The following is a 15123-nucleotide window of genomic DNA, read 5'->3' as shown; positions in this document are numbered from 1 at the left end:
GTCTATAGCAGTGGATTATCTGCAGGAGAAGAGCAAAGAAACGTCCATCACGATAATATTATATGACACTTGCTGTCATGTTTTTTTTCTGAATATCCCAAATCTTCAGGCCTGGCTGAGTTTGGACAGATGGTGCGAACCAGAAGAGAAGAGGGAGAAGTTTACATGGCACAGCACAGGGCTGTTTTAAATATGTCATATATATAAACATATTAATCTATAAAGGAATCAAGAGTCTGATGTGTCTCACAGGTCACCTGTACACAAATGGTCATGTGATGTGCAATAATATGGATGGATACAGATATAGATTGTTTATTTTGCAAAGGAGGTTATGTTTTTGTCTGTCTTTGTTGGCAGGATAACAGAGAAACTACTAAAAGGATTACTTGGTGGAAGGATGTGGTAAGTGGGTCGGGGGAAGAACCCATTCAATTCTGGTGCAGATCCAGATCAGGGGGTGGATTGAGGACTTTATTTTCACTTTCTTTAACATTTCTATCAAACTTTCAGAGAATAATTCATGGATCTTAAATACAAGCTGGAATAAAGCATGTTTAGGGGACTGATATCTATGAGTGTTTGGCTTCATACAGGGACCGTTGGCAATTGGTGCAGGTGTTTTTTTTGTTTGCAGGATTACACAATAACTACACAATTTAAATTTAATGGAGCAGATTTTTCTCGTTCTTTAACCTTCAACATTTTCGTCTATTTCTTAGAGCATGTAAAGGAGACTGATATTTATGAGTTTGTGCAATTTGGTGAAGATCCACATCAAAATGAGGATTTAGTGAATTTAAATGTTGTTTCAAAGAGGACTGTTGGGCCCCCGGTGGAGGTGCCATTCTAGTTTTAGCTTTAAAAAAGCCCTTTTAAAACCACCAAGTGTGTTCAGAATTATTAATTCCACACGTATATAATCTGTTATTGACATGCCTAAATGATTGTGTGTTGAGTGATGATCTCCTGCCTTTGTGGGAAAAAAAGTGAGCATGGCGATGTTAAACACACACACAGCATTTACCACTGTGCTTAATTTATCTCTATCCCGTGGCTGACAGGCAGGATGAAAGGCTACTGTTAGCTGTCTGACAAAAACACGGGTTGAGTCAAAGGTTTCCCACAGCACACCATCTGTCTAGGCCTCTAATTTGGCTGCTGCTGTCAAACCAAAGGAAAAAACGAACAAACAAAAATAAAACGGAAACGTGTCTTCCCTTGGCAAAACACACAAATTTGCCCGTGCACACGTGTGTGCTCCACAGATAGCTGTAAAGGTCTATACACGCACTTTCAAAACGCACTGCATTTCAACAATGATAAACTGCCATAATGAGAGCTAGGAGCAGCTAATTACAGTGTGTATGTGTGTGTGTGTGTTGCATGGCCTTTACGTGAAAGATCCACTACATTACACAGAGTTTGATGGAGTTCATGATAAAGCACAGGAGAAGTTCTCTGACAACTCATTTATTTACCCCACAGCAGTGAGCTTTTCCCCACACAGTTATCCATAAGCACTTTTTCTGGCTTTAATTCCAGTCTAAATAAGTACAAGACCGAAGTGAAGCAGTGTGCAGTCATTTGTGTTTCTTTATTGCTTCCTTCGAGGGCTGTTAGAGGTTTTTCCTCCAGGGGTCATCAGTCAGCGCACCGCTGCCTTAAGTATCAGGAAATAGATCAATTTAATCACTAAGAATAGAATCTACCACACTCTATTTCATTGCAGTGTGAGGATATATAGTCCAGGTATTCGTGTTTTGTCCTGCACTATATAATTCTGCAGTTACTAAATCCTGCTAACAAATCCAGTTATCTCCGACTGTCTGTCTGTCCTTCGATTATCTCAACAGCCACTTATCTGATCGACTTCCAACTTAGCAGCCAGGAAGTCCAGCATCGACTGTGTTTTACGTGAGCGGGTGTCAAGACCCCAACCCAGCACAGTCACTTACGTCAACGAATGAACCTTGTGAGTTCCCCCATTACACGGTTTGTTTTTGTAACAACTGGTGCAGTGGCCATTTTAATGTTCCTTTATGGAAAGGGCTGTGGTGATGCTGGTTGAAGCTTTCGTTCTGAAACTGTAAGAATGACCTGCAGTAATTTAAATGGTGCAAGTAAAGGCCGGCTGCGGGATCCATCACCCCCTCTGCTGCATAAAGAGCTGTTCACCTGTTTATTGAATGTTTAAGCACAACTCAGGACGCAGTTCGACAACTTCACTTATGTAGATGAGTCCCAGCCGCCGCTGCTACAGTGCGTTGGTTGCCTTTTCACAAGCTTTATTAAGATAGAACGTATCAAGTGTCCAAATCGCACCAAATTCAGCAGTGAACTTCCTTGTGCACACAACAACACACATGCCAAGTCTGAAGCCAACAACATAAACAGTTCTCTAGATTTGTGTTCTTCAGACAGACAGAGATTTCTGGAATTATTAGATTGATGCACTGCACTGAAAGGCACATTTAAATTGTTGACTACAATGCACAATATATGTGACTGTTTCAGTGTCACCGTCCGCTGTATGTATGAGGGGAGTAAAATGTGTTTAGGTGAAATTAAATTACAGAACATGGGTTAATTTGAGTGTGTCTGTGTCTATTATGGCCTCCTAAAGTTAAACAGCTGTCCTGTGTGTGGATTTACAACTTGGGTGTGTGTGTGTGTGTTTCTCTTTGCACCAGTGTCCCACAATATAGTGTGTATGCATGAGTGCATCGTCGTGCGTCTTCGAGTGTGTCTATGAAACAGCTGGTGTGCTGTGAGATGCATTATCACTCTGTGTGTGTAATGAGTTATCACCTTGCTTTAAGATCGTTGACTTTGACTGGGGAGCTCTATAATGACTTTAGCACTCCCACTGGCTGTTAAAGCAGATGAGCAAGGGTTGCTAGTGTGGCGGAGGGGGGGGCAACTGCTGTGCGCCTCTTTGTATGTGTGTGTGTGGGTGTGTATGTGTGTGTGTGTTTGTGTGTTCGTCTGTGTGCGACAGCGTGTGTGTGCTCTGTCTCTGCCTCCCCGTTTTCTCTGCAGTGGCTGCTACTGCATGGACTAGACGTTGCCATGGCAACTCTATGGCAGCAGCCTTGATGGTGGGATGATCACACATGATTAGTTGATTCAAGCTGAAACAAAGAACAGCACAGTGACTTGGGTGTGGGGCAGAGGGGGGACGCATTGTGTTAATGTCTGTCCTTACAAGTATAGACATGTACAAACTTGTGTGAGCGAATACACAAACACAGTTTTACACAGCGAGTCTAAATCTCTGAAATAACTTGAAGTAAAAAAAGACTAATGTTATAGCCGTACACAGCTTTTCCTCATGAAACCCATTTTCTTGTGTTGGACTGAAACAATTATAAGCTTGTTTATGGCCCTTTCTTGATTAAAAGTCACGTTTCGATATGAATTACCTAAAAAGGGCTTTGAGGAGGTCATTTGACTTAATTTGACACCAACATCTATTTGTACCAGTTTTAATGAGCAGCCCCTGATGTTGTAAATGATTTCCCTACTGGAGTGAGAAGGGACCGTTAAGAGATTTCACACAGTGTTGCTGCACCACCGCTGGGGTCTGGGGTCGTTCTAACTCAAACAGATGATGTGACGATTTACACAGACTACAAAGTGAAAGCCTATTATTTCAGCACCTGGCAAACTGATCACTGAGTCATCGCTATTGATTAACTCCGCTATCAACCTCCTCTGGTTACATAATGGCTACTCTCTGCATATGGGGCAATAAAAAAATCGCACTTGTTGCTTCCTTTAAATGCTCCTTAACTCCATGTATTGTGTTGATTCTGCAGTCTCATCCATAAGGAGCCTATAAATGAAAGTTATGTCCCATGCTGTTCTTTCCCCCCAAGTGGCAGCTTTTACTTCGGTTGTAACCAGTTAAAATGCAAAGGAGTTTGGGTTAGATGATCAAGCATAATGTGAAACAGTTCAGTGAATTTCAGAGCAGGCCACATAGACCTTTTGACTGTTACTATGAGGAGTGTCGAGGCATAATCCGCTTTCAGAGAGGCGCTGAAGTGAGAACGCAAATATCCGACTGAGAGCCTCCTCACTTTCTCCCTCCAGTTCTCTAGTGACGATTCTGGAGAATGTCAGAATGAGCTGAGAACACAGCAGGATAAATTCTGCAGGATTCACCGCAAGTGAACGGGTGTGTTGATGACAATTCTAACATAGAACAGACAAAGAAAGAAAAGCAAAAAAGGATGCAAATAAATCAGGTGTTAAAAAGCAGTGCAATACAGACAGAGGACAAGAGAGCTTGTGGTGATGAGGACCAACGCCTGTGTGGATTCGCTGCAATCAAAAACACGTGATCTCCACAGCGGAATGAATACGTTTCGTCCTGAATCTGCCTGCTGCACCAGCCCCCAGATTTCTGTACTAACATGGACGTGTCTGAGCAGAGAATCTTCTGCTGCGTTGTTCATGTGCAAAAGGCAAACTCCGGAGAAAGTCTGGACGCAGCTCTGCAAACATCCTGCAGAGTTCATGACTTTGTAGTGAATCATCTGACCTCACTTCATTTTTAACAAGTGCAAGTGAGATTTTTTATTTCAACGGCAAAGGTGCTCGATGGTAACATTACACCTGTGTGAGTCTGAAAGAAGACTTGACACTTGAGTCACGTACACTTGGCGCCAGGTGTAAGACAGGGCCCTTGATCTTTTCTACAAATGTTCTTCTCCTGTCACCTCTGCGAAAAGCACAGTTTTGAGCTGGATACAGTGGAAAGTGGAAGTTCCTGTGAGGTGAGAGGGGGGGGAGACTTGGAGACAGGGGGTTGAAAGATGTGAGGGAGTTGGGGGATACGGGGAAAAGAAGGATTGAGTGAGAAAATGGGAAGGGAGAAAGGGACAGTGTTGAATTTGGATGGATGCCTGACACAAAGAAATCACACAGAGTGCAGGTGAGTAAGTGGGAGAGACAGGGGCGGATGAAGAAAGCCGAGTAAAGAGAGGAGAACAGACCATGGATGAGCTCAGTGAACAAAGGAATGTCAAATGAAATGAGCAGAGAGGGGGGGAGAGGAGTGAGGGACAGACACCAGCGTTATGCTAAAATGAGTTTGTTGCTCTGAGAGGGACGTCGGCTGTCAGATCCTTAAATGAGAACAACACTGGGATGACACCTCAGTTACAAGCTTCACACAGATCCGTCACACTGTTAACCTCACAGGAGAACATGATGAAGAATAATGTTCTTATTTTAAAGTCAAAGAAATAAAAAGTATATATATGGGCTTGTGGATTCAGTTAAAATATGTCAGAATAGTTCAAAATGGAACTTTATAACTAAAACAGGACAGTGAGACAGACATCAGGTTTTTTAGGGTGAAACCTTATGTGGCCCTTCGGCATAAGGCATCGACAATCAGCCTACATCTAACTATGTCCTGGTCTGTGACGTTGGGCCTCTCCCCATCTCTCTCAGCTCGGTTGCCACGATTGCTATTTGCTATGCAGGTGGTGTCCATCTTTGTCTTTGGTGGACCCGGTTCTGTTCTGTTCTGAGAGAACACCCAATTAATTGTATCCGCCGGCGTCTGATCACCACACTCTTGCTCTCAGTCTTGTTGCAAAGTTCTTCATTTTTTATCTTTTTGGGCCAGAATATGCAGCGTATTTTTTAAACTGTTCAACTAATGTTTCTTGAACATTAGAGCATGTCAACTTTTTCAGGTAATAACCCAAATTAAAAGTATGAACATGAAATATGAGCATAAAATGTCTCGTTTCACTCAAAGGGGAAATTGGGAGGTTGACAGCTCGGGCAATGTACGTTGTTTTTTGGCTCGGCAAGAGTGACATCATGATTAGGGAGGAGAGTTGAAGTCCAGCATTCATGTCCGCAAATAACCTGCTGTCCTCAGACGCGGAATTAACGCACGGTAACAGATTTATTAACATATTACATCAAGTTGTGTTTTTCTATTCGTGACCTGCTTCAGAGAATGAACCGAAGCTGCCTGTTTGTGACAAAAGAGTGAAAAGAACAGGCACAGATGGAGCTCTGTGCTGCAGTCACAGGCCTCGCTCGTCCACACCAGTTCACCACATCGACTGAGTCTACATGAGCAGCAGAGACAGTCCGCATCATCGACCCAGCGAAGGGCACCAGCTCCTGATTATTCTCTCACGGTATTTCAATTAAAAAAAAGCTGATAGCAGCGCAGACTGAACCACACTGACCCACAGCCACACATCAATACCCCGGCGCCTGAAAAGTCTGCTTATTCAACCGCAGACTCAGACAGAAACAATATTCCAGCACTGGTGGTGCATTTTTGAATTTGCTTTTGAGCGGATTCAATTTTGTGCTACGAGTATAAAGCGAGTGAAGCACAGTGGTGTCTCCAGTGTCCTTCATAGCTACACACTGGTTGTTCTCACTGCACTCGCTGCTACAGTACAACCTGGTTGGATATTGAAGAATATGTTGAATTTCTAAAGCTGGGTAATGGAGGGTAGACAGGATTTTAGCTGTCAGAGACACGTTGGACCAAATAACTGTTGAACAATTTGGGAATCCTGTTAATTGCAGCTATTACTGCAATGTTTGCAAGATTTGGCTTCACTTTTGGGGAGCTGTTATTTTGTCCGTCTTTTGACTGAACTGGAGAATGAGTAGTTGGCATCATTTATTTTTAAGAGTCCCAGCCCCCTTCTGCTGCTCCAGAACACTGTTCACCTGTTTTATTTATTATTAAGATTGAACGTTTTGCTCGTCCAAATAGCATTAAACTCCCCACAGAATTGTCCTTTTGCCTGCAAAAACACACTTGCTGAAGCGGAAGTTACTGGGTTTCATGGTCTCTGATATTCTAATTAATTAAACAGTATACCTTACCTGCATATGCATACATGCAGATATTCCTAGCATTATAATAAGATTTCAAAAACGTTGCTTTATTCAGTAGAAGCTCTGAAACACTGACTGAGGTTTTTCAGAGCTGTTTTACGGTCTAAAGACGACTTATCATCGCCGTGACGCTGACTGATTTCAAATTACGAATTTATACCCCATTACTTCCACAAGAAGAGCAAACTACAAACAATGCCTGAGCTGGGTGAACCTTCGAACTCACCCTGTTTCCCCACACAGCCCGTAATTGTTGCGTTCCCCTGACAGTAGAGCCTGACATTCTCTTTTCTTTACTGGACAAATTACGGCTCAGTCAAGAGACGCAGAGAACTTGTGTATTCCACGCTCCATCTAGCACGGTGAAGTCAAGTGAGAAAGTAAACCCATGTCAAGAATCTTGTATTGCATTACTCTTGTCTGGGCCACAGAGGTTATTGTGTGCGCTGATGCTTTGGTGCGACAAGAAGCTGGAAGCTGCGAAGATGTCACACAGAGCAAAGGTCACCAGAGAAAACAAACACAGCAGGAACATGGAAGCACCACAGGGGAACCATGCGGTGTCCTAACACAAGACCGCGTCCCACTGAGCTGCCCTGTCGCCCTCTGTGTCCCTCTACGGAACCCTTAGACGCAGGGTACGAGAGGTTATTTACCCACCACTCCCTCGTGTAAAGTTTGCAAAGCGAAATTATCAATCCAATTGTCACTGGCTGGGTCCAATGTCACGCGCTCTGTCGACAAAGTTTTTCAATAAAGCATCATTAAACCTCAGTGTGTGGGTGAGCTGGAACAGATTATGGAGCTGAACTATGATAAACAACACGCAGAAGTCACACAGTCATTAACCATCATTAAGAGCGCTAGAGAGAGACAGATAACCACGGAGAGATAGAGAGAGAGAACCGCCCCCCCATCATGAATTGTGAAAAATAAAGATTTAATGTATGTTCTAAGTGTGTGGGCTGACTTTGAGCCTGAAGGATTGGTGGGTAAGTGGCGGCTTTAGAGCGCGGGAGCTTAGAAAAAGTGAGAGAGAGAGAGCGAGGGAGATTAAATTGACACTTGACATTAAATCAATTTGTTGTCAGCAGGAACAATGTCACTGTTGTAAAAACAGGTGAGTAGGAGGCAACGTGCCCTAAACCTGCTTGATCTCTTTTGTGCTGCGGGGAATAATGTCCTCTCCCCAAACAAATCTAAAGAGAGAAAGTTAATTCCCTTCTACACTCATCACCTCTGCATTGATTCACCAAAAATGTCTTGAGAAAGGTGCTGGGGACTGAAAAGCTGACATTGTTAATAAACCTGTGGAGAGGTGACACACTTATCTTTAAGTGTTATAGTTAAACTACTCATGATACTGATTTCAGTGGAGAGCTTCAGAGCCGACATCTTTACTTCTTTAACAGGAACTTTGATCAAGCTAAATTTCGATGACACATGTTCAAACTATTATAAGACCTTCAAGTTTTGAACCAGCCCCTGAAATTGTTGAAAATTTGCATCTTTGCATTCAAGTGACTCTTTTCAACTCTGCTATAATTGTGTTTTGAATGGAGATCTGAATTTTGAGTTACAGGATGAAATATAAAAGTAAAAATAAGATCGATACATCATTAGGAAAGAGAGAGTCAGATACTGGGAGAGAGGGAAAGAAAAAATAAAGCTGAAAACAAAACTCAAGTCAATATGGCTCTGGGGCTCTTAAAATAAAAAGAGTAACTGGAGCTACAAGAGTTTTGCCAAAGATGAATTTGAAGTCAGTGAGATTTCTCTCAGTTAAATGTGTTTTTTTCCACCGTAGCTCATCAGTAACACAACAATGTAAAAACGCCAAAGCAGCTCAGTTTTTGTTGTGCATTAACACTCACATACTGCCTTATACAAAATGTACAGAACGGTGGAGCAGTGGTCGTCCTGTTATCTCACAGCAAGAAAGTTTGAATACAAGAGCCTTTCTGGTACTTTGGCTTCTTTCAAAAGTCCAAAGACATGCAGGCAATAAGCAACTCTAATTTAAACATAGTTATAAGTCTGCCCTGTAGATGGGCTGACATACAACAGTGGCTTTACCCGGCCTCTCGCCCAACAGATTTTACATGGTTAATGTCATTTTAAAATACTTCAACAATCAACTGTCAACGTCATTCGGCCCCTCAAGCGATTCCATATAGTGTCCACTGGGAAGCTCCCTACAGAAATACACTGTGCCTTACTGTGCACTGACCGACAGTCGCCTGCAGCCTGGTAATAAATCAACAATATGAATGCATCCTTGTAGCTGAATTTAATGTAATGAGTAGTGGGACCATAATCAAATCCATGTCATTGTTATTGTAGATCTGGAACTAGTGTGCCTAAATTAAAAAGTAGGATTTTTTTATGAAAGATAATCATAACTCTGATATCAAACTAATCTGCATATAATTCATTTTTCTCTTCTATGCTTACTCCTCCTGACAACTAGCATCGACAATCATTTGTTTCTACATTAAAGATCAAGTCAAGATTTAAATTCCATAGTCCAAACATAATACCGAGCAACCAGGTACCTCATCAATCTTGCAATGGAAATGTAAATTGTAGCCATGTTCAATATGCACAATACAATGTCTGGCCCACAGTTTATCTTCTTAGAGAGCAGCAACCAACAGATGTCCATGAGCTATGGATTAAATCTGAAACTTATTTCCACATCACCGCCTGCAGACACACAGACAAAAATAATATATGCCTTTGAGAGAGGGTTTCTTTTTTTTCACAATCTTGCCCCTTCAGCACTTCAAAACAACTTGTCAATAGCTGTCAGTTTAAGTTAGCGGACTAATCCTTTAGACCACTGTGGGTTGTTTTTTGGACTCGGGTAAATCTGCACACTATCTCCATCAATCACAGAATGGCAGCACCTAGGAGCATGAACACAGTCGCAGATTATTTGCTCTGCAGTTTCAACAAATACACCCGGATCCACACGCTCCCAGACACAGACAGCAACACGGGCAGGAAGTGGAGCTGCACTTGAACTCGGGCGAAGCATTCCTCACAAAACAAAGTGGTTGAAAACAATGAAGTTGTAGCAGTCGGTGTATTTCCTACAGATACTGTCTTCCTCTTCTCTTTCTCGGCAAAGTGTCAAAGCAAACAAACTCCTTTCAATTTTACCACCAGGGACTTGCAGATAGTAAATACGTCTCCAGTATGTGGAGCACACATACACACCCAAACACAAATATGTAGTAAACACTAGTAAGATTCCATCTTCAATTACACCACACAATCTCTGTCTACGGGAATCTTTATCAATTACTGCTGTAATCTTATATGTTGTGTTTATTTTCTTTTTTAAAATTCTTTTTACAGAGGACATTTAATTTAGATAAAGATCTCTTTTGTCGAAGGGACCTAAGATATTATGGATACAGGAACATTCTCAAGATGCGCATAAATAAATACTATCAAAGATCGCAAAATAAAGACGTTGGTGATTAAACCTGTAAAGTCACTCAGAAGAATGAGTCTCTCTAACTTTGAGTTATGCTCTGATTTATGTAACTATAGTAAAGTGTTCATATATCCAGCTTATGCAATGTTAAAGATGGTATATATAGATTGTCTAGTTATTAAAAGAGAAAATTAACTTTAGATTATGAACAATGACAACTGTCATGACCATTTCCACATTTTAGTATCGAACCAAATCCCTATACTATTGCACTGTGTAGCACATCAACCATTTCAGCTCTTGTGAGTTTCATGGTGGAGTCGGTTCCATACAGGATGAAGTCGTCAACCTAACTGAGAGTTGGAACATACATTCTATGAAGACAGACAGACGAATGGGGAATTAATATCGATCCTTGTGGGATGCCTTTCTAAATGCTGCCAGGAGGAGGTGAAAACCAGCTGGAACCAGGCTTATCCCAACCTATAGAAATCACATCCAAAGCCTCACAGGGAATTTGATAAACAATGCAGATGATGGCTGCTTATATAATTCATCCCAAAGGCTCCGGTGGTTTTAGTCCAGCTTTTGCCCCTGCCACCCTGCACTGCTTTAGGAATCCCCTTGTACTGGATGAGCTTCATTCGTTACAGCACTGATGGGAACAAAATGATCTTTTTTGAACTTATTTATGAAGTTACTGTGTCATGTGTACAGAACGCTCAGGCTTGTGCACAAGTTCCACACGATTTCCCCTCAGTATGTTTAAAAGGTGCTGTCACAGCTTTCTGGACTTATTTCTGGCTCCTGGATAATTTAATAGCCTCAACTCTTTTTCTTGCTATTACCAAAGTAAAAATGTGTTTGCCGCAAAATTCCTCTCTATCGCAGATCTGTATAAGCAAGACTAGTGGAGCTGCAATCAAGAAAACCTTTGCAGAAAACTTTGAATAAACAATTTAATTAAGGTCGATTATGTGCCGCTGAAATGCAGTGGTGGTTGGTCGAGTTATTGTAAAGAGAAAAAAACTAATAATCTAGTCCATTATTAGGTTATTTCAGGCAAATGGAGGTGGACCAGTAAACAAAGAACTTAATTGAAAGATGCATCAACAGAGCTGCAGGACGTGCTATGACCAGACCACCGAAGATAATAAAGCCAAAGGAAACATTTCTCTCCATAGTGTCAAGGCACGGACTGCTAATACAATTCCTGCTCAACCTCCTCTTGCTGCCTCATCGCTTTATACATCTGAATAATGAATTACAGGATGAAAAATACAAAAATCAAAGCAAAGAAAAACAAAACAATTACAACTCTGTTTTTATTATTCCTCCTGATAATTTCTCTGTTTATCACTGTGGGAACCAGGGGGACCAGTGTGAGCAAAGTGTTTCAAACTGTCTTCCCAAGAGTGTGACATTGCCCCTGAAATAATAGCAGGGAATTGGAAACATGGCCTGTCAATTAATTGCTTGTTTATTTCAATAACAGCCTTGATAGGCAATATTCTGGAGCCAAACGCTTCACCGGCTATATAAACACGCCTAGTCACTCACACACTAAGTAAAGCTCACCCATGTGTTTCCATCTCTTGCCACACACAAACACACATAAAATAAAAAAAACACAAACTATTTAACATGATATAACTTAGTGCAGCTTAATGAGGAATGGGGATGTTTTTGTTTCCCCTCTTCTTGGAATGATCTCATGCTTGATCACGAACAAACCCAGCGTGATACTCTGCAGGGCTGCAGGCAATCCTGATGTGGCCTTCAGACACACACTCTTCACCTCATGTGACTGAGCCCACAATCTAGTGCTGGGGTTTACATCACAGTGGGGCATTAAAAATGAATGCAAACAAACTAACAAACAACGTGCCCTCACAGAAACACTGCACAGGCAGTTCAGCTGCTGAGAAGATGATTGATGAACCCTGTGTGGAGTCTGCACAGATAACTGAGCCTCCTATAGCCACACATGACCATAAGGATAGGAGACAAATTAATTAATATGCTCAGTTATTGCCTTGTTCCGTGAGCTGCTTTGAACCAACATAACCTCGACTCTGTGCTACAGCTACAAGAAAAACAGCTGGGATCACTGTGGGTGCGTCTACACTGTCGACTCTTCTTATATGTGAGAGTGAGTTGTCACCCTTGCTTAACCTCAACTTGAACCAGTGGTTCACGCCAGGGTTAAAGCAACCTCGCTGCATCCAAGTTGTGAAAGTGCCTCTCGCCTCTTTCCTCTGGAAGATGTATGTACAATTTGATCCACTATTTACTCGGTGTGTGACCTGGAGAGCGCATTCTTCCAGCGGTGCAGAGGGGCCAACTTTACGGGATTGGCCGTTTTTTTTTTTCGGCTGAAATAAATCTGAAGAAGTCATTAAAAAACCTTACACGACCTCTCGAGAAGTCGCGTGTACACGAATGCAATTTCCTCACGACTCTCCAAAAAAGCAGAGAATATCTCACAACCTCAAGCTGAGGACAATATGACTGGGATAAACAGTGTGGAACAAAAGTGACATCTCCATCATCGTGCATGAGAAACGTGCGTTGCATAACAAGTAAAATGCAGTCAAGGATGCCGCTGACTGCTGTTAACTGTTACGACTCGTACCTCTGGGAGAAAATGTCCCGGTAGGGGCTGCCGTGCTGCATGGCGATACCGTATCCACGGTCTGGTGCGCTGCTCTTGACAGTATAGAAGGAGCAATCCTCGTCATTATTAGCGACGTACTCCAGCACGGCTGCGTCCCACACGAAGCCGAACCGCCCATACTTCACCTGGAAGAGAAGAAAAGATACATTTACTCACAGTTAGCAATATTCAGAGAGGTCTCAGGTTATGCGAGATCTACTTAAGAATTCATTTTGTCTTTTAATCTCACAAACACCACTGTAAAATAAAAATAAAAACACAAAAGGCATCGTTGGCATCACAGTCTGTTGAGGACACACTTTCTTTGAAACTGTCTATTTACATCAACCTGTTTTTTGAACCCTCTGGCATTCATCCATTCACTTGTCCAACCAACACACAGACATTTCACAATATCGTGTTTCACGAGTGAAGTCATTGTCAACTCAGCACTTTACCTTCCTTCTTGACTTAACATGCACAGGCATCAATGGCTTTTTGCCTCCTCTCTGTTTCTCCCTGTGTGGTTATGTGTTGGACACGTTATTTCCTGTCTCTCTTTGTCTTGCATGTGTGATCAAACCGTAGGTAGGTGTAAAGTTTGTGTTTGCAGCTTGTGATTGAGAAGAAACTGAGGGTCAAAGGGCCTTAAGTGAGAATCACAGTTTGTTTTATAGACGTTTAGGAGCGTGTTGTTAACGTGGCTTCTCATTATCGTTCAATACATTTATATTTCACAGGAAAATGAAATGTGGAGAATAAACAGGCTGGCTGTGATATTCACATCCTGACACCTCTGAGCTGACATCTCACTCTCACACACACACACGCACACACACACACACACACACACACACACACACACACACACACACACACACACACACACACACACACACACACACACACACACACACACACATACACACATACACTTTTTCTCTTTCTTCTAACACATTATTTTGGACTTGGTGTGTCATTAACTTTAATGGCGCTTTATGAAATTTTCAAACTCGGTCTTCACTGTGTGTGTGTGAGTTTGTGTGTGTCTGTGCGTGTGTGTGCTATGTCACCTCAGCTGGCTTATGTGTGATAACTAACGTCTGAGAAGCGACTAGAACCTCTGATTGGATAATTTCACAGTCGGCAGTCCTCTGAAGTGTGTATGTGTGAATTTTGTGGTTTGTGTACGTGTATCCATTCATGTGTGTGTGTGTGTGTGTATGTGTGTGTGTGTGTGTGGTGTGTGTGTTTGGTGTGTGTGTGTGTGTGTGCAGTAATTCACTGCAGGGCATCAGAAAGGCTCATTCTGCTCTTTACAACCTTAAAAAGAGTGGGAAGAACGCTTTATTGCTTTGAAGAATCATTTTATGGCTTTTCATTATTGCTTTTGAATTGGAAAGATTATGTGCTTTGTAGAACAGAAATTAGTAAGAAATCTGCTCAGCTGCTCACAATTGAACATTAAAGACATTTTTTCTCTCTCACCACACTTGGGTGAAAAGGGCGGAAAAGGATTATTATGCACAGTATGTGTGCCGTGACCTCTGATGCCAGCTACACTGAAAATACATTCAAGGCTTTGCTAATCTTTGAACGTTGTCATAATCCTCTAGCATGTGAAGTGTCTGACTTCTAAGCATAAAATTTTGCACGTGAAACCAAAAGTTTTGGCAAAAAAATATTTTAGGGCAATGCTTCACCCCAGAGAGCAACAGAGAATTACAGTTATCAATATTATCAACATTGTCAATATCATCAACATCTTCAGTCGTGTCTGACTTGCACAATCCTTGCAAAAGTTAGAGATATATGTTAGTTACATACACTGGGGGGGGGGGGGGGGGGTACTTGGCTGGGGAGCAGCCTCTCATTTTAATGCTCTCTGATTTGTCAAACAAGGCCCAAAATAAAAGGCAGAGCATGTGGGATACAAGTTAAAGAGACAGAGAGGGAACAAGCCCTGATACAGAGGTAGATGGCCCAAGGTAAATTATGCAAAATGACAAAGAAAGTGCATGAATAACTATGGCAGTCAGAAGAGATCAATCCTCTGCCAATAGTCGCCTGTAATTAAATCAAGCTGCACCATATTGGAAATATTTACAGAAATGTGTCTCCTCACTAG

The 15123-nt window shown here is 42.0% G+C and overlaps 1 protein-coding gene across 1 annotated transcript in view; it reads right to left on the bottom strand.

Annotated features, from left to right (window-relative positions):
* Nucleotides 1-15123, bottom strand: part of grid2 (glutamate receptor, ionotropic, delta 2) — a 436646-nt gene that overhangs the window by 15935 nt on the left and 405588 nt on the right. The window contains exon 14 of the mRNA XM_061071705.1: nt 12975-13141. Within this exon, the coding sequence (XP_060927688.1) occupies nt 12975-13141 (167 nt within the window). The remainder of the gene's footprint in view (nt 1-12974; nt 13142-15123) is intronic.

The sequence above is a fragment of the Limanda limanda genome, chromosome 5 (assembly GCF_963576545.1).
Source record: "Limanda limanda chromosome 5, fLimLim1.1, whole genome shotgun sequence".
NCBI classification, from domain to species: Eukaryota; Metazoa; Chordata; class Actinopteri; order Pleuronectiformes; family Pleuronectidae; genus Limanda; species Limanda limanda.
This window is presented reverse-complemented; position numbering and strand designations above follow the sequence as displayed.